Consider the following 18,609-nt stretch of genomic DNA (forward strand, 5'->3'; position numbering starts at 1 on the left):
GAAAAAGCACTCCAACATTTGTAAAGCAAAATTCTCCTGATCACGGGAATACCCCAGACGTGGTGATAAACTGCTGTTTGGACACACAGCAAGGCTCAAAAGGGAAGGCGTGCTATTTGGCATGCAGATTTTACTGGATTGGTGTTCAGGTGAGATGTCGCATTTGCAGATCCCCTAAGCTACCAATACTGAGGAAACACTCTAGAAGTGACCCCATTTTGGAAACTATACCCCTTAGGGTATTTCCATCTAGAGGTATAAATAAGAAGTAGTATTTGTGTTTGGGGTTCTATTGAACATTAATTTTTTATGTGGGAGCATATGTAAGCAGTGCAAAGCAAATCAGGGTATAATAAAAGGGTACATAAATAATAAAATTAATAATTCATAGATGCGCGGTACACTTTGAAGCAATCCTTTACACACTGGCCAGGTTTTTTGGGGAAGGTGTCGCACTGATAAGTGGTGTCCTTTCTTATCCCCCTTTTGGAACACACTCAGCACCTTTTTTATGGATCTTCCCTTTTTTGCAGTTTGTGGAACGTTGCTGAGAAAGTGTTGCCCTGGTACAATACGTGCGCCCTCGCTTCCAGTAGATGTGCTTTGGCCCTCCCCTTCCTTGTTTTCAAACAGAAGTGCCGAACGCCTCATGCACATGACCGTTGTGCCACTCGGGCCGTTTTTGTAAAAAACGTTGGTAAAACGAGAAAACACGCCCAGCTGTCCATTGAAAAGAACATTTGCATAAATATAAAATTGCTCATAACTTGGGCAAAAATGATTGTTTTTTCCAAAAAAAACAACTTTGCTGTTATCTACATTGCAGCGCCGATCATCTTCAATAGGAAATAAAAAAGAAGGATACTGTAGGCGCTGCTTGGTTGATAAAAGTTGGTTTATTGCATAAAAGCAAGGTAAACAGATTGCTACGCGTTTCAACGCCGGACTGGCGTCTTCCTCAGGCAGATAACACATACAATACAAGATCATACATATATATATACACAGACAAGTGAACAGTGATAGGGTCAATTCAGATGGGGCAGTAAAAAAAACGCCAAAACCGGGGAAAGGTCAAAGGTCACAGAAAAAACTATTGTTTACACAGTTGAAAAAAAAGCAATGTGGCATATGGATGGTCCATGTATAGCAGTGTGACCTAACCAACATAGATCATGTGCTAGGTACGATGCCCGTAAATAACAGTCAGTTCATGTTAAAAAGCTAAAATAATTCATATTTAATAAATTTCATCAAATTAGGTAAATAGCGTATGTGATTAGATGAATATGATGTAAATATGGAACATATATCAAAGACTCCTTACTGTTTATCGGATAGAGGGAGGTCACGCCTGCGGGAGCCATCGCAAACAAGGACCTTGGAACGCACCATGGAACACACAAACAACAAGCGTTGCATGGGCGTCATGACAACCATCATGACAACTCATAGGGGCCAGATGTCCATGAAACGCACAGTGGAACGCAAACCGCACCACACGGAGCAAAGTACAGAGGGGAGATGAATGGTAGGTGCAAACCTATCTTTTTATATTAATAAACATTTAATCTTCATTCGATTAATTCCGCAATTCTATCTCCCTTCCCATTGTCAATCTAATAATATCCCCGGCCCTAGCAACTGTATCTTAGCAACTGTCCTATTTTTTAAACAATCTCCCCTTGGCATATATTTTCATTGTACTTATCCCATTGTCAATCTAATAATACATCTAGTTTAAACTGTATTTCAGCAATTATTATTACTATACTATTGCTATATTATTATTACCACTGTACCATCATTGTTTTATTAGTCTGTTTTCCAAACAAATTACTATCGTAATATTAGATTTCATGCATACACCTATCTCTCCCTCAACGGAGCATTTCGATATTTTAATAGCCTAATATTTAATATTCTAGTAATTGCGATGACTGTGAAGCACAAATGTTTATTAATATAAAAAGATAGGTTATTTACGGGCATCGTACCTAGCACATGATCTATGTTGGTTAGGTCACACTGCTATACATGGACCATCCATATGCCACATTGCTTTTTTTCAACTGTGTAAACAATAGTTTTTTCTGTGACCTTTGACCTTTCCCCGTTTTTGGCGGTTTTTTTACTGCCCCATCTGAATTGACCCTATCACGGTTCACTTGTCTGTGTATATATATGCATGATCTTGTATTGTATGTGTTATCTGCCTGAGGAAGACGCCAGTCTGGCGTTGAAACGCGTAGCAATCTGTTTACCTTGCTTTTATGCAATAAACCAACTTTTATCAACCAAGCAGCGCCTACAGTATCCCTCTTTTTTATTTTCTTTACAATTTCCATCAAGGAAACTCCTTTAGGTGTTTGCGTTTGGGGATCGGCAGCAGCTTGCACCTCATTGCATTTACCTGCCAGTATTTGCAATTTTGGAAAAGGAAGTGTTAAGGATCTGCCAGGCACAGCTTCTGTATCCACGCCAATATGTAATCAGTCTGCACCTGCTTCTATGTCTGTGAGACTGACTCCATCTTCCACCACTCAGGATGGCAGGCTTAGGAGTGGGAGAGCCTATCACAGCCTGGCCAGACGGAGCTAGCTCCCGCCCTCTGTCTATTTATACCTGCCTTTCCTGTTCCTCCTTGCTTGTGATTCTTCTCATTTGGTTTCCTGGCCCTGCTGCAGCTTCTTGATCTATTTGTCCCTGCTTCATATTGACCCCGGCTTACTGACTACTCTCCCGCTCAGCGTTTGGTACCTCGTACACTCCTGGTTTGACTCGGCTTGTTCACTACTCTCCTGCTCCGCGTTTGGTACCTCGTACACTCCTGGTTTGACTCGGCTCGTTCACCACTCTTGTTGCTCACGGTGTTGCCGTGGGCAACTGCCCATTTTCCCTTGCTTCTGTGTACCCTTGTCTGTTTGTCTGTCGTGCACATATTGAGCGTAGGGACTGTCGCCCAGTTGTACCCCGTCGCCTAGGGCGGGTCGTTGCAAGTAGGCAGGGACTGAGTGGCGGGTAGATTAGGGCTCACTTGTCTGTTTCCTTACCCCCGTCATTACAGGAAGCATATATTTTGTTTCCCCGGAAAAACAAACCTCTTCTACACTTCCATCTGGCGCCGTGTCCTTTTTTCTTTTATCTATTATCAATAGGAAATAGGGATTTGATAATCTGGTGACAGAGCCTCTTTAAGTAGGCTACTGTGATGGGTGGTGAATTCGCTTATATTCTCTGTATTAAATTACATTTTGAATTATCAAGCAGGCCAAATTCTATTCCACCCTGTAATGACCCTCTTTTCTCCCCCCCTTATTTCCGTTTGAGTCAACAAGAAATATGTTATCTCGGTGTATTCTTCTTATGGCTTTTTAGATATGCTAAGGGCTAGCAGTCTGGCTGAACGCCCAGACAAAGCTATCAGAATCGCAAGGTTTTCTCTTTATCGCAACAAACTCCCTCTATGGGAAAGAATAGAGTATAAGGATTCTATTGTACCCTTGTCTACAGCTGCAAACCTGACAGCATATAATGAAGAATTATATTATATTTAAAATAATGTATGCCTGTAATTGGCGGAATATGAAATATCCTCATTGTATGCTATTGGCTGAATGAGAATTATTGTTACATTGCCTCTGATTGGTTAACCTCAAGCCTACACCCCTTTTGAATGATATTATTGTAATGGAGTTTGGCAATAAAGCTCAGAGGAGTATTTTGAGCATACAAGCATTGTCTGTGTGTTTTATGTCCCCTCTCTGACATATAAATCGATCTAATCTACGATTAGCATCTAGATAAAATTACTGTGAGTGAGTGTCTGTTGGAACACTCGTCTAAATTTCAGTCTAATATATATTTTGAGCGACGACTTCCTCAACAGTACATAGATTGTGATTTAAAAACTAACATGAATTCATACAGCTTCCCTACATGTTTCACCACTCTGAGTGGCATCTTTAGGAGAAAATGGCTGGTTAGACATTCCTCTACAACCCAAGGTAAGGGCAGTCCTTCAGCCATGGTTCCCTAGAGGTTCCCTCCACTGGGGGTGGGGGTTCCTCTGCGGAGTGCTGAAGGATGAGTCTTTGTGAGTCAAGGGTCCATCATCATCAGGGCCACAGTTAAGACTATTGCCCTGACTTCTAATGAGAACTTCTACTTTTGGCACATTGAATGAAGTTAATAAAGTAAAGTAGTCAATGTATATCAAGTAGCAGTGTATCAGAGTCTCTTCACGGATCTTCAGAGTACTTATAAGAGCAAAGGTGGTCGAACCACTCACAGTATAGACGCCTCAGGTGTGGCCCTTGACACCATCCCAGGTCCACACATTACATTTCATGTCCTGTGCCCACATTTGCAGTATCCTTTATGGTAAATGGGAAAGACAGAAATAAGTCTGGGTGGGTTTCCCTAAATAATACCACTATACAGTGACTGGATAACACTGCCATACTGTTACTAAATAATACCACTGTACAGTGACTGGATAACACAGCCATACTGTGGCTAAATAATACCACTATACAGTGACTGGATAACACTGCCATACTGTTACTAAATAATACCACTATACAGTGACTGGATAACACCGCCATACTGTTACTAAATAATACCGCCATACTGTTACTAAATAATACCACCATACAGTGACTGGATAACACCACCATACAGTGACTGGATAACACCACCATACAGTGACTGGATAACACCGCCATACTGTTACTAAATAATACCGCCATACTGTTACTAAATAATACCGCCATACTGTTACTAAATAATACCACCATACAGTGACTGGATAACACCACCATACAGTGACTGGATAACACCACCATACAGTGACTGGATAACACCGCCATACTGTTACTAAATAATACCACTATACAATGACTGGATAACACCGCCATACAGTGACTGGATAACACCGCCATACAGTGACTGGATAACACCGCCATACAGTGACTGGATAACACCGCCATACAGTGACTGGATAACACCGCCATACAGTGACTGGATAACACCGCCATACAGTGACTGGATAACACCGCCATACAGTGACTGGATAACACCGCCATACAGTGACTGGATAACACCGCCATACAGTGACTGGATAACACCGCCATACAGTGACTGGATAACACCGCCATACAGTGACTGGATAACACCGCCATACAGTGACTGGATAACACCGCCATACAGTGACTGGATAACACCGCCATACAGTGACTGGATAACACCGCCATACAGTGACTGGATAACACCGCCATACAGTGACTGGATAACACCGCCATACAGTGACTGGATAACACCGCTATACAGTGACTGGATAACACCGCTATACAGTGACTGGATAACACCGCTATACAGTGACTGGATAACACCACTATACAGTGACTGGATAACACCACTATACAGTGACTGGATAACACCACTATACAGTGACTGGATAACACCACTATACAGTGACTGGATAACACCACTATACAGTGACTGGATAACACCACTATACAGTGACTGGATAACACCGCCATACTGTGACTGGATAACACCGCCATACTGTGGCTAAATAATACCACCATACAGTGACTGGATAACACCGCCCTACTGTTACTAAGTAATACCTCCATGCTGTTGCTCAGTTTTTGGAGCTAAACACAGGAGTGGACACTAAAGAACTAAGATTAATTAGTCTTCTCTTTATACCTTTCCTTCCTTTTGGTCTACTTTTGGCTTTGGCTCAAAAAAAATAGCCAAAAACTGTACACAAATTAGGCTTAGTTCAGATCTGCATCAGCGTTCCTTTCGTGGGTTCCGTCAGGGGAACCAACAAACGGAAAGCAAACGAAAACCGTAGCTTTCAGTTTGCATTACCATTGATTTTAATGGTAACGCTTCCGTTGCTAATGGTTCCTGTTTGTCTCTGTTCCGCAAGGTTTCCTTTATTTGGTGGAATCAATAGCGTTGTCGACTAGGTATGTGATCCTGGCTTAATAAAGAGATGGATCTGCAGCCACTTCTGCAAAAGGATTTCAGTAAGTTAAAGTTTCAGTTTTGTATAGTTAAAAGTTATACAATTTTCCAATATGCATTCTGCATTAATTCCTCACATATTCAAGGTCTCTGCTTGTTGTTAATCAGTAGGCACCTTCATTGTTTATTTCTAGTAGATAACTTTCTGTCCTCGGTCATGTGATGGACACACAGGTGCTGGGATCGTTAGGCTATGTTCACACTGAGTTTTGAGACGCGGAAACCGCGCTGCAAAACTCGTCAAAAACGGCCCGAAAATGCCTCCCATTGATTTCAATGGGAGGCGGAGGCGTCTTTTTCCCGCGAGCGGTAAAACCGTCTCGCGGGAGAAAGAAGGGACATGCCCTATCTTCGGGCGTTTACGCCTCTGACCTCCCATTGACAATGGGAGGCAGAGAAAGCGTACTTTGCAGTGTTTTATGTCCGCGGCGCACAATGGCCGCGGCCGAAAAACACAGCGAAAATGGGCGTGCAGGGAGAGGAAAATCTGCCTCAAACTTCCAAACAGAATTTTGAGGCAGAAATACCACCTGCAAAAAACTCAGTGTGAACATAGCCTTACAGTGAGGCCGGGTTCACACATAGCGTAAACACTGCGACTTTTCCACAACATACTTAGGCCGGATTCACACGAGCGTGTGCGGTTTGCGCGCGCAAAAGGTCAGAAAAAGGTCCGTGTGTCAGCAGCATATGATGCGTGGCTGCGTGATTTTCATTATGACACTCTGTTTTTATGTTTGTAAACAGAAAAGCACGTGGTGCTTTTCTGTTTTCATTCATAGGTTTGACTACTGTAGCGCGCATCACGCGCGGCACAAGGAAGTGCGTCCGTGTGCGGTTTTCACGCACCCATTGACTTCAATGGGTGCGTGATACACGAAAAATGTGCAAAAATAGCACATGCCGTGAGTTTTACGCAGCGGACATACGCTGTGAAAATCATGGACTGTTTCAACGGCCCCATTGACTAACATAGGCCCGTATGAGGCGCGTCAAAATCACGAGCGTAGCACAGACGTATTATATGTTTGTCTGAATAAGCCCTTAGTTACCGAAAATCTGTAGCATAATACAGTAGCAGAATCATGGAAGAGATTTAAAAAAACGCTCAGAAATTACCCTCCGCTTTTTAATCCGCAGAATCTCAACTGTATTTGCGTATACGCCGCTTTATTGTTGCTAGTTTTCCCCATTGATTTCGTTGGGGAGGTAAAATCCATAACACATAGCAGATATTGCGACTTTTGGTGCGGAAACGCTGCACTTCCGCTGCAAAAATCGCAACTCAGAAAAAATCTTATACTTACCCAGAATTCTGTGGTTATTCGTCCAGGCCGGCCTCCTGGGATGACGTTTTATCCCATGTGACTACTGCAGCGGTTACATGTGATGAAACTGCAGAAAGTCAGAAAGACGTGTTGCCATAATAAGTATAGCCGTGTGTTTTTTTTTTAAATTGCTGGATTTCTGCAGTGGACATTCCAGGCGATAAACTGCACCACAATTTGGTGCGATTTTTCGGCCAGAATTCCCTGCAGCCTCCGGGGTGGATACACTGTGTACCATTACGCAGCGTATCCGCCCTGTGTAAACTTACCCTTAGGATATGTTCACACGCAGTGACCAAAAACGACTGAAAATACGGAGATGTTTTCAGACGTTTTTTTAACAACTCACATTTTTTAAGGCCGTTTTTGGAGCAGTTTTTCAATGGTGTCAATGAAAAACGCCTCCACAAAACGTTCCAAGAAGTGTCCTGCACTTTTGACAAGCCGTCATTTTACGCACCGTATTTTGACAGCGACGCGTAAAATAAAGGCTTGTGGGAACAGAACATCGTAAATCCCATTGCAAGCAATGGGCAGATGTTTGTAGGCGTAATGGAGCAGTTTTTTCAGGCAAAATTCGAGGAGTAAAACGCCTACATTACGTCTGAAACCACTGCGTGTGAACATACCCTTACAGTATGTGTATCAGAGTCTTGTAACGATCCCAGCACCTGTGTGTCCATCACATGACCATGAACAGAATTTTTATCCATTGGAAGTAAATCAATGAAACTCCCTACAAGAAGAGATCTTGAAAACCATGAGGAATTAATAGAGAAAGGATATTGAAAAATTGGATTACTTTTAGTTATACAAAAACGTAACTAAACTATTGGCCACTATGGCTAAATCATCTAAAAAATACCCTGTATACGGTGAGGTGTAAGTTCAGTTGGGCCTCGTTCACACGCCGGCATTATATCCGTGTGTTTCCATGGAAGAAATGCGAGGCATACGTTTGGATTTCTGCCGCAGGCGTGCCAGCAGATCCATATGAGAATCACCTCCTTCTGCTTTCAATGGGGCTAATCCTTGGCTTTTTTGTGTATAATCTGCTGAAAACAGCAGCATGTTACCTATTTCCACAGCTGATTTAATTTTGCAGTATAGACAAAAATCAGCATAGATATTTTTCTCAGCAGGTGAATGGGGTTGCGGACATCCCATTCACATGCATGGGACGCGTAGTCGTTCGGTTTGACGCAGATTTCTGTGCGGAATCCATGCCGAAGCCCATGTCAAATCAGACGTGTGAATGGAACGCCTAAGGCCGGATTCACACGAGAGTGTTCGGTGCGTGATATACGGTCCGTATTTCGGCCGCATTTCCCGGACCGAACACACTGCAGGGAGCCGGGCTCCTAGCATCATAGTTATCTAGGACACTAGGAGTCCCTGCCTCGCTGCGGGACAACTGTCCCGTACTGTAATCATGTTTTCAGTACGGGACAGTAGTTCCGCGGAGAGGCAGGGACTTCTAGCGTCGTACATAACTATGATGCTAGGAGCCCGGCTCCCTGCAGTGTGTTTGGTCTGGGAAATGCGGCCGACATACTGACCGTATATCACGGACCGAACGCGCTGGTGTGTGGCAGGCCTAAGGGTGCAGACTGCGAGAAACGTTGCAATGAGAACCTATGGGAAAAGTATTTTACAACGCATGAAATAGAGAAACTTGCAGAAATATTTTACACATAGGACATTATACATTTTTCCGCAGCATAGTACACCGCGGTAATACAAGGCAACTACGTTTGGCAGCACGGTGACTCAGTGGTTAGAACTATTGCCTTGCAGCGCTGGGGTCCTGGGTTCAAATCCAACCAAGGACAACATCTGCATGGAGTTTGTATGTTCTCCCTGTGATTGCGTGGGTTTCCTCCCACGCCCCAAAAACATACCAATAGGAAATTTAGATTGTGAGCCCCAATGGGGACAGTAAGTGTGGACCTCTGTACAGCGCTGCGTAATATGTTGGCGCTATATAAGTAACTGAAATAAATAAATACGTTACGTGTGCCCGCACCCTTGAAAGTATTACTTTACCTATAGCAATGATATCTACATCTTATAGGTAGCTATTTTTGCAAGGCCATATGTGAACAATTGTGTGTCTTTTGGCCCCTGATACAGCGTGCGCTGCGGAGCCATATTGTGAGTAAAACTGTCCCATATGGTGTCCCGTATGGTGGAGCGCATCTCTCCAAGAAGCAGGAATAGTGGTTCTAGGGGAGACTGATCCAAGATACAGCATCCAATGGAGAATGCTGCAATTTTTTTTTAAGTAGATTCCACATTTAAAAAAAATAAAAAGTATAAGACTACCGTGGTATGCCCCCACGTAAATGCATTACAATTCCTTGCGTCCCATAATTTATTTTAACAATACAAATGGTTTCATACATCAACGACAGAACATCTACGACCAATTAACCTCACAATGAATTATCCTTCACAATTTGACAGATTGATTACGTCAAAAAGTAACAAAATCGATTTTCAATTAAACACGTGGAAAATGTCACATAAAATCCCATAGGATTTCAAACAACCTTATTGATTCATTTTGGTGATAAAGACCCAACAGAAATCATTGGGCCTCATGTATCAAAATTATATGGCAGGTGGGCTAAACAAAACTGGTGGGAAGGAGAAGTGGAGTAGTTGTCCATACCAACCAATCAAATTTCACCTTCCATTTTCCTAAGCGCCTCTGGAAAATGAAAGGCGGAATCTGATTGGTTGCTATGTGCAACTACCAATTTTGCTTTGCACCATTTCTTTTTTTTATAAATCTAGGTGCTAGAAACAACCTGAATCCAGTTTTAATTTCTTAACCAAACCGAAATGTAACAAAATTTAGCTTTGAGAGTTTGCTATGGACAACAATGCTAATTTAAATACATTTTTAATTTTTTGTCATTTTTTTATAGGAGGCCGAATCAGTATAAGATACAGCTCTACTTCTCCCCTCACTCCCTGTATACGGAGTAACCAGTCCCCGGGATCACGTGACCATAACCGGTCACATGACCAGAAACTCCCGCAGAACTATTACAAAGTCTCCACAGAACGTTCCACCTTTATTACAGTGAGGATATACCCTGTACCAATGCTGACCTGGTACCTGCCGCTGAGCAGCTGGCTGCGGGATGGGGTGCACAGTGGCTGCACGTAGTAAGCCCCCAGCTCCACGCCTTGTGCACACAGACGGTCCAGATTCGGGGTTCTGATCTCTGAGCCGTGGAACCCCACATCATTCCAGCCCAGATCGTCAGCCAGGACGAAGACTATGTGCGGAGGAGCAGCAGCGTGACTGGCAGTGAGGACAGCCTGGCAGAGGATCAGGGCAGCCCAGCTGAGCAGTATCCCTGGCATGGTGGGTGAGCGGACACTGCACTGTTCACAGATCTACCGGGGAACTCATGCAGGACCTGTCAGCCAGGGAGGGACCGCCCCGCACCCTCCTACCTCCCGCCTGTCAGCCAGGGAGGAACCGCCCCGCACCCTCCTACCTCCCGCCTATATGTGCGCTGCATGTGACAGAAGAGCAGCATTCAGTACAGCTTCATATTGATGATTTCTAATAACCAGTGTCACGTGCTGTGGCCACCAGAGACTGGATTATTATAGGACCCCGTATGTACATGAGGGTTACCCGTCTATAATGCCTGCAGTGTTATAGATAGTCTAGCCTGTGTTCACACCTATCACTTTCCTTCTCTATTTTTTCTGTTCCTTTTTTTTTGTAGTGTAAAAATGTTCAGAAATGGACATCACAACTATTTCCAGCTCCAGTTCTATGTGGGCCCTTGGGTGATATTCACAGTGGGCCCCCTTGTGCCTCAACTTCTTCCATCTACCCAATATACTATACACCAATAATGCTGCCAGTGGCACTTGTTGAAATTTTGTTACAATTTTCTATTTTATTTTATTTTTTTAAAGGACATGAATATTTCCTTTCATTTTTAACAAAAAACCTTGGCAAAAATTCCCTGAGTGCATTTACCTTAAGGGCTTGTCCACACGTAACGGAATTGCTGCAGAAATTTAGCTGTGGAAAAATCGCAGGATTTTGCTGTGTTTTTCTCAATGTTGGGAGATGGTGACATCTCCTCTGAAAAACGCAGCAACTCCGTCCACTTTTCCGGAACAGGAATTGACGCGCTGCGGCACGAAAAATACGCAACGCAGGTCAATTTCTGTTCAGAATTTCTGCTCAGCGTGTGGATGAGATTTGTTAAATCTTACCCACTTTGCTGCTACTGTATTCAGCTGTGTATATTTTCCGTCTGCAATTCCGGACGGAAAAAACGCAGCAATTCCGTTACGTGTGGACAAACCCTAATGAGAAAAGCCACGGCATGCTCGTAAGTTAACCCTTTCACTTCTGGAAATTTGAGTGCTGAATTTGTTCAGATGGCCAGAAGAATGTTTTTGTTTTTGCCTTCCCATATTCTAAGGGAGGATTCACACGAGCGTGTATTCGGTCCGTGCGGGCCGCGTGGTTTTCACGCGGCACGCATGGACCAATACAAGTCTATGGGGCAGTACAGACAGTCCGTGCTTTTTGCGCAGCGTTTGTCTGCTGCGCAAAAAGCGCGACACGTTCAATAACTCTGCGTATTTCGCGCATCACGCACCCATTGAAGTCAATGGGTGTGTGAAAACCACGCAGGTTGCACGGAAGCACTTCCCTGCGAACCGACTGAAACAGCGCACCAGCTGTCAAAAGGATGAATGTAAACAGAAAAGCACCACGTGTTTTTCTGTTTCCGAACATCCAAACGGAGTGTCTTTGCGATGAGCGAAGCCGGACAAGCGAACCGAACTTCACCGGGTTCGGCCGAACTCGTTTTGGCCGAACCCGGCAAAAAAATTATCGGTACGCGACGTCAGGAGATAGTCACTGTCCATGGTGCTGAAAGAGTTAAACTGTTTCAGCACCATGGACAGTGACTTCCGATCCCAATATACATGAACCTGTAGAAAAAAAACCGAAGTTCTGACTTACCGCTAACTCCCGGCTTCTTCCTCCAGTCTGACCTCCCGGGATGACAATTCAGTCCAAGTGACAGCTCCAGCCAATCACAGGCCAAGCACAGGCTGCAGCGGTCACATGGACTGGCGCGTCATCCAGGGAGGTGGGGCCCGATGTCGAGAGGCGCGTCACCAAGGACGCGTCACCAAGGACGCGTCACCAAGGCAACGGCCGGGAAGTTCTCGGTAAGTACGAACTTTTTCTTTTTTTTCAACAGGTTTTTCGATATTGTGTTCGGCATTCACTGTCGAGGGTGCTGAAAGAGTTAGCTCTTTCAGCACCTTGGACAGTGACGGGCGTCGACAAGCCTCATCTCTATGATGGCGGCTGCGCGAAAATCACGCAGCCGCGCATCATACACGGATGACACACGCAGCTGTCAAATGGTTTTTGCGCGCGCAAAACGCCGAGTTGTTTGCGCGCGCAAAAACGCAACGTCCGTCTGTATCTGCCCTAACAGCCATAACTTTTTTCATATGTACCTGTATGAGGTCTTGTTTATGGCAGGACGTGCTGCAGTATTTTGTCTTGGCGCCATTTTGTGATAAACCTAAGTTATCATGGACATGAAAAACGAATTGTGCCTTTTACTTTACAACATTTAGCGGTCAAAAATAACGTGTTCAGATCTGCATTGTAGCTGCCATCAATAATGAAAGCCATGACGCAGTGCTGGATCCGTCATACAATGGAGACCACTGGCGTCCGATGGTTCCGGTCCTGGATGCTCCTGCGACGGTCACGTACCATTACAGCCAATCACTGGCCTCAGGGGTGATGCTGCCATGAACGGCACGTAACCGCTGGAGGAGCTTTCTGGACCCCAACGGTAGAGAACGGAACCTTAGCGCTACAGCAGGGGGCACTACAGGGGGTGAGTATCTGCTAGTTTATTATGTTATGCCGTCCTCTGCCCTGCTGCAGAATTTTCAAAGTCACGGACCACCCCTCTAAATGCATTGTACGTGTTGTTACTGTTATGCGGATAATAAATATGTCTGTTATTCACTATTTTGTGAAGTGTTATTTATTTTTATTTATTTTTTTACTTTATTAAGTGAAATTAGGGGACTTTTACTTTTGATGTTTCTTCTCTATATATCTATATATGCCAGTGTTATGCCGGTGTAGAATAATACTCATTGACAGCAGTGCAACTTGTGTTTCTACATTCTGTACACAAGATCCTGGGTTTGAGACCCAGCAGAGACAAGTCAGAAGGAGACGGAGAAATAATTGAGAACAGGACACAATACACAGGAGGTAAGAACGCTCTCATCATATATAAGGATAGACCATCAATGCAAAATCCACAATGGATTGGAAAGACAGATTGAAATCAGTGCATCTTCTTTTTCCCTTCATTGTCCCTAAGGGGTTATGCCAAGATCGATATTTATTAGCTATCCACAGGGATCAATATTACTGAGTGAATCTCCCATCGCTCCTCACTGCACAAACGCATTGAGGAGGAATTGGAATGGAGCAGCATGTGCTCGCCGCTTTATTTAAAGTCTATTGGACTGCCGAAGATAGCCAAATACTGTTTCCGTCAATACTATAGACTTTAAGTCCTCCATCACACACAGAAATTTTTTCTGGCGTATTAAACTGCATCAAAAAACGCTTATAAAAACGCTAGCGTTATTCAAATGTAACGTGTTTAAGACGCTTTTATTAGTGTTTTTGTGGCGATTTTCATTTTGTTTCATTTTGTACATGCGTATTTTATGGTGGTTTTTGAAGACCTATAGAGAAGCCTATGGGAAAAAACGCCTGAAAAACCGGCATTCCCAGAGCATGCTGCATTTTGAAAAAAACGCCACTGACCACAAAATTCCCTCAAAAACGCCACAAACCAAAACGCAGTTGCATGTAGGGCATTTGATATTATACTATAGTCTAAATGCCAATAAAAAAGCAGCAACACGCTGTGCGTGAATCCAGCCTAAATGGAGCGGCGGGGCGCATTCTTGACCGTCAGTTCATTCAAATTCCCTATCACTGTTGTGCAGTGAGAAACAACGGATGGCTTTGGACCCCTGTCTAGTGATTGGTGGGGTCACCAGCGATCAGACATTTATCACCTACCCTGTGGATAGGTGATAAATGTTGATCTTGGCACAATTCTCGTCCACTACTGGGCAACTGATGACCTATCCACCGGATAGGTCATCCGTACGTGATCTGTGGGGGTCCGACACCTGGATCCCGCACCGTTAAGCCGCTCCGGCTGCCTCCGAGCACCGGACGTACATGCCGGAAAGCAGATGGCTCCGGCCACTGAATAGCGGCGAGCTGCCGTACTGCAGCTCTGCTCCTATACAAGTGAATAGGAGCAGAGCTGCAGTTCGGCAGCACGGCCGCTATGCTATGTACGCAGCCAATTGCTTCCGCCACCGCACATAGCATAATGGGCCATAACATCCAGTACTTGCCACTAGTAGTATTGATGGCTATGGGTATTAAAGAAGAAAGTAAAAATAAATAATGGTCATGCAAGAATTATCATGACTTTCATATGCCTTGTGCCCTTTATAAATTTCCTTATATCTGTTAAATAAATGAAGTGGCTCCAAACCGGAGCTCCACTGGAAATTCTTGGTATATTATCATTACACTACTACAGCCAGAGTCAGATTTCCCATTAGGCATGGTAGTCACTCACCTATGGGCTGCCTTGCTGCATTGTGTATCTCCAAGTGTTCCGATAATGAATCAGTGTTGTTGGTTTTTTTTTGTATTGCAGGGTTAATAATGTAATGGTATATCACTAGGATATCGCACAACCTTATGATTGGTGGGGGTCCAACCTCTGGTGACCACCATCAGCATTGCGGTCACGCAGTACGGCCCCATGCTGTATTGCGGCCCCCTTTGTCACACGTATTCGACCCGTATTACACCAGTATTTACGGACCCGTGCCCGTAAATACGGGTCCGTTGTCACCAGTATTTACGGACCCGTTTTCGGCAGCCCCTTCTCTCCATCAGTGCTGGATAGAGAGAAGGGGCAGAGAGAAGTTCATACGTACGCCGGCCGTTGTCTTGGTGACGCGTCCCTCATTTGACATCCAGTCCAACCTCCCTGGATGATGCGGCAGTCCATGGGATGAAACATCATCCCGGGAGGCCGGACTGGAGGAAGAAGCAGGTAAGTTAACTTTTAATACTATTAACGCCAGCGGAAGTCACTATCCCGGGTGCTGAAAGCATTACTGCCGATCAGTTAACTCTTTCAGCACCCTGGACAGAGACTATCCCCTGACGTCGCCTAGCAACGCTCCCGTAATTACGGGTGCACACATGCAGCCACCCATAATTACGGGAGCCACTTAGACTTCTATGGGCCGGCCCGTGCCGTAATTAGGGCCTGAAATAGAACATGTTCCATATTTTTCAACGACACGGGCACCTTCCCATCAGCAAACGGGAAGGTACCTGTGGCCAATAGAAGTCTATTTACGGCCGTTTTTACGTTCGTGTGCATGAGGATATACCTGTAGATGGTTTGGGGTACATAAGTTTTATAAATAAGAAAAGGAGTGTCCTGTGCTCTTCAAGCTAAAGCTCTGCCTCCACCAGATTATTATCATCGGTCAAAGGGACCTTGGTAAGAACAAGCAGCGCAGGAAAGCTCAGATAATATCAAATAGCACAGGCAGTTTTTAATCTTTTGTAACCATGGATTTTATTTAGGAACAAAAAGTGATAACCTTCTATAATATGATTCTTAACCCCTTTAGGACATGGCTTTATGGAGCCTTGTTTTTTTTGTGGGGCAAGTTTTAGGTTGTTTGGGAGATTTTTGGGTACACATTTGTTAAAGTTTTATATTTGAGATTATTATATGTGGAAAATGCTGAAAAGTATCTGTTCTTTGTTTTTGTGTCATTCATAAATTATCCTAAATAGCTTTAACCCCTTCAGGACTAAGCCATTTTTTGTTTTTATTTTTCTATCCCCGCGTTCTAACAGCCATAACTTTTTTTTATTTTTACGCCAATGAAGTGGTGTGATGGCTTATTTTTTGCCGGAGAAGTTTTAGTTTCTATTGGCACTATTTAAAGTACCATATAATGTACTGGGAAACTGAAAAAAAATATATCCTTTGTGGAATGGAATTGTTCCTCCATTGTTTTTTGGGTTTTGTTTTTACTACTTTCATCGTGTTGTAAAAACTACAACATAACTTTATTCTGAGGCTTAACCTGATTACAGTGTTATGAAACATATATTTTTTTAATGTTTCACTACAGGCCGATGGGCTATCAGGGGAAGCCTTCCCCCTCTCTCTAACGGCTTAGATGCTGCAGTCGCTATTGACCGTGGCATCCAAGTGGTTAAACGGCAAGGATCAGAACGATCTCTGTTTCTGTCCATTAGTGCGAGGTGTCAGCTGTAATACACAGCTGACACCTGCAGCGCATGGAGTGGGCTCAGCACGTGAGCACGCTTCATACTTCAACCTTCGCACTAAGGGCATGACCACACGTGGCGGATTTCCTCCGCAACTGTCCGCATCAATGCCGCACAGAATCTGCGTTGCAGATTCTGCTGCGGATCTGCACAAAATGTGCAGTAAATTGATGCGGACTAGCTGCTGCGGACTGCGGGAAAAGTGCTTCCCTTCTCCCTATTCAGTGCAGGATAGAGAGAAGGGACAGCACTTTCCCTAGTGAAAGTAAAAGAATTTCATACTTACCGGCCGTTGTCTTGGTGACGCGTCCCTCTTTCGGCATCCAGCCCGACCTCCCTGGATGACGCGCCAGTCCATGTGACCGCTGCAGCCTGTGCTTGGCCTGTGATTGGCTGCAGCCGTCACTTAGACTGAAACGTCATCCTGGGAGGCCGGACTGGAGACAGAAGCAGGGAGTTCTCGGTAAGTATGAACTTATATTTTTTGACAGGTTGCTGTATATTGGGATCGGTAGTCACTGTCCAGGGTGCAGAAACAGTTACTGCCGATCGCTTAACTCTTTCAGCACCCTGGACAGTGACTATTTACAGACGTCTCCTAGCAACGCTCCCGTCATTACGGGAGCCCCATTGACTTCCTCAGTCTGGCTGTAGACCTAGAAATACATAGGTCCAGCCAGAATGAAGAAATGTCATGGCAAAAAAGCAAGACGTATCCGCAGCACACATAACATGTACATGACAGCTGCGGACTTCATTGCGGAATTTAAAATCTCCATTGAAGTCAATGGAGAAATTCCGCCATGAGTCCGCCACTGCTCCGCAACAGACAGAGCATGCTGCGGACACCAAATTCCGCTCCGCAGCCTATGCTCCGCAGCGGAATGTTACGCATCGTCTAAACGAACACTTCTAAATAGAAGTGGAAGTCAATGCAGAAACGGCTCCGCTGCGGATTAACGCTGTGGAGTGTCCGCAGCGGAATTTAAGTGAAATTCCGCCACGTGTGAACCCAGCCTAAGACAAGCAGTTACATCCAGGTCCGTGAAGGGGTTAAAAAGATTGCACACGTAGTTAGGTCGTAGGGACACTAAATACCTCTACAATATTTGGTGACTTCCAAATATTATTTAAGAAAATAAGTTTAAAAAAAAAAAATTTGTAGTTTTGTTTTTCACTTTTTCCAATTGTTAACACTGCAATGTACATTTACGGCGTTGGCAGGATGTACTTCTTGCACAGTGCTGTAATTGGACGGTGCGGGAATGGCAGGGACTCAGGAGCTGTAACATAGAAAGTAGGAAAAAAAACATACAAAACAAAATAAATTGGGTTTTCCACAAACGTAGTGACTCATACTGTAAAATTAGCATGTTATTTATCCTGCATGATGGATGCCGTAAACAAGACTAAAAAATAGATAGAGATATATTTATTTTTGCTAATCCCCCTTCTTAAAGAGGCTCTGTCACCAGATTTTGCAACCCCTATCTGCTATTGCAGCAGATCGGCGCTGCAATGTAGATTACAGTAACGTTTTTATTTTTTAAAAACGAGCATTTTTGGCCAAGTTATGACCATTTTCGTATTTATGCAAATGAGGCTTGCAAAAGTCCAAGTGGGTGTGTTTAAAAGTAAAAGTACAACTGGGCGTGTATTATGTGCGTACATCGGGGCGTGTTTACTACTTTTACTAGCTGGGCGTTCTGACGAGAAGTATCATCCACTTCTCTTCACAACACCCAGCTTCTGGCAGTGCAGCACTGTGACGTCACT

At 44.2% G+C, this 18,609-nt stretch overlaps 1 protein-coding gene across 1 annotated transcript in view; it reads right to left on the reverse strand.

The window, feature by feature from the left end:
• Window positions 1-10,887, reverse strand: part of LOC142661295 (arylsulfatase B-like) — a 181,169-nt gene extending 170,282 nt beyond the window's left edge. The window contains exon 1 of the mRNA XM_075838706.1: window positions 10,491-10,887. Within this exon, the coding sequence (XP_075694821.1) occupies window positions 10,491-10,748 (258 nt within the window). The 5' untranslated portion in view covers window positions 10,749-10,887. The remainder of the gene's footprint in view (window positions 1-10,490) is intronic.
• Between the last annotated feature and the right edge of the window lie 7,722 nt (window positions 10,888-18,609).

The sequence above is a fragment of the Rhinoderma darwinii genome, chromosome 1 (genome assembly GCF_050947455.1).
Source record: "Rhinoderma darwinii isolate aRhiDar2 chromosome 1, aRhiDar2.hap1, whole genome shotgun sequence".
Taxonomy (NCBI): Eukaryota; Metazoa; Chordata; class Amphibia; order Anura; family Rhinodermatidae; genus Rhinoderma; species Rhinoderma darwinii.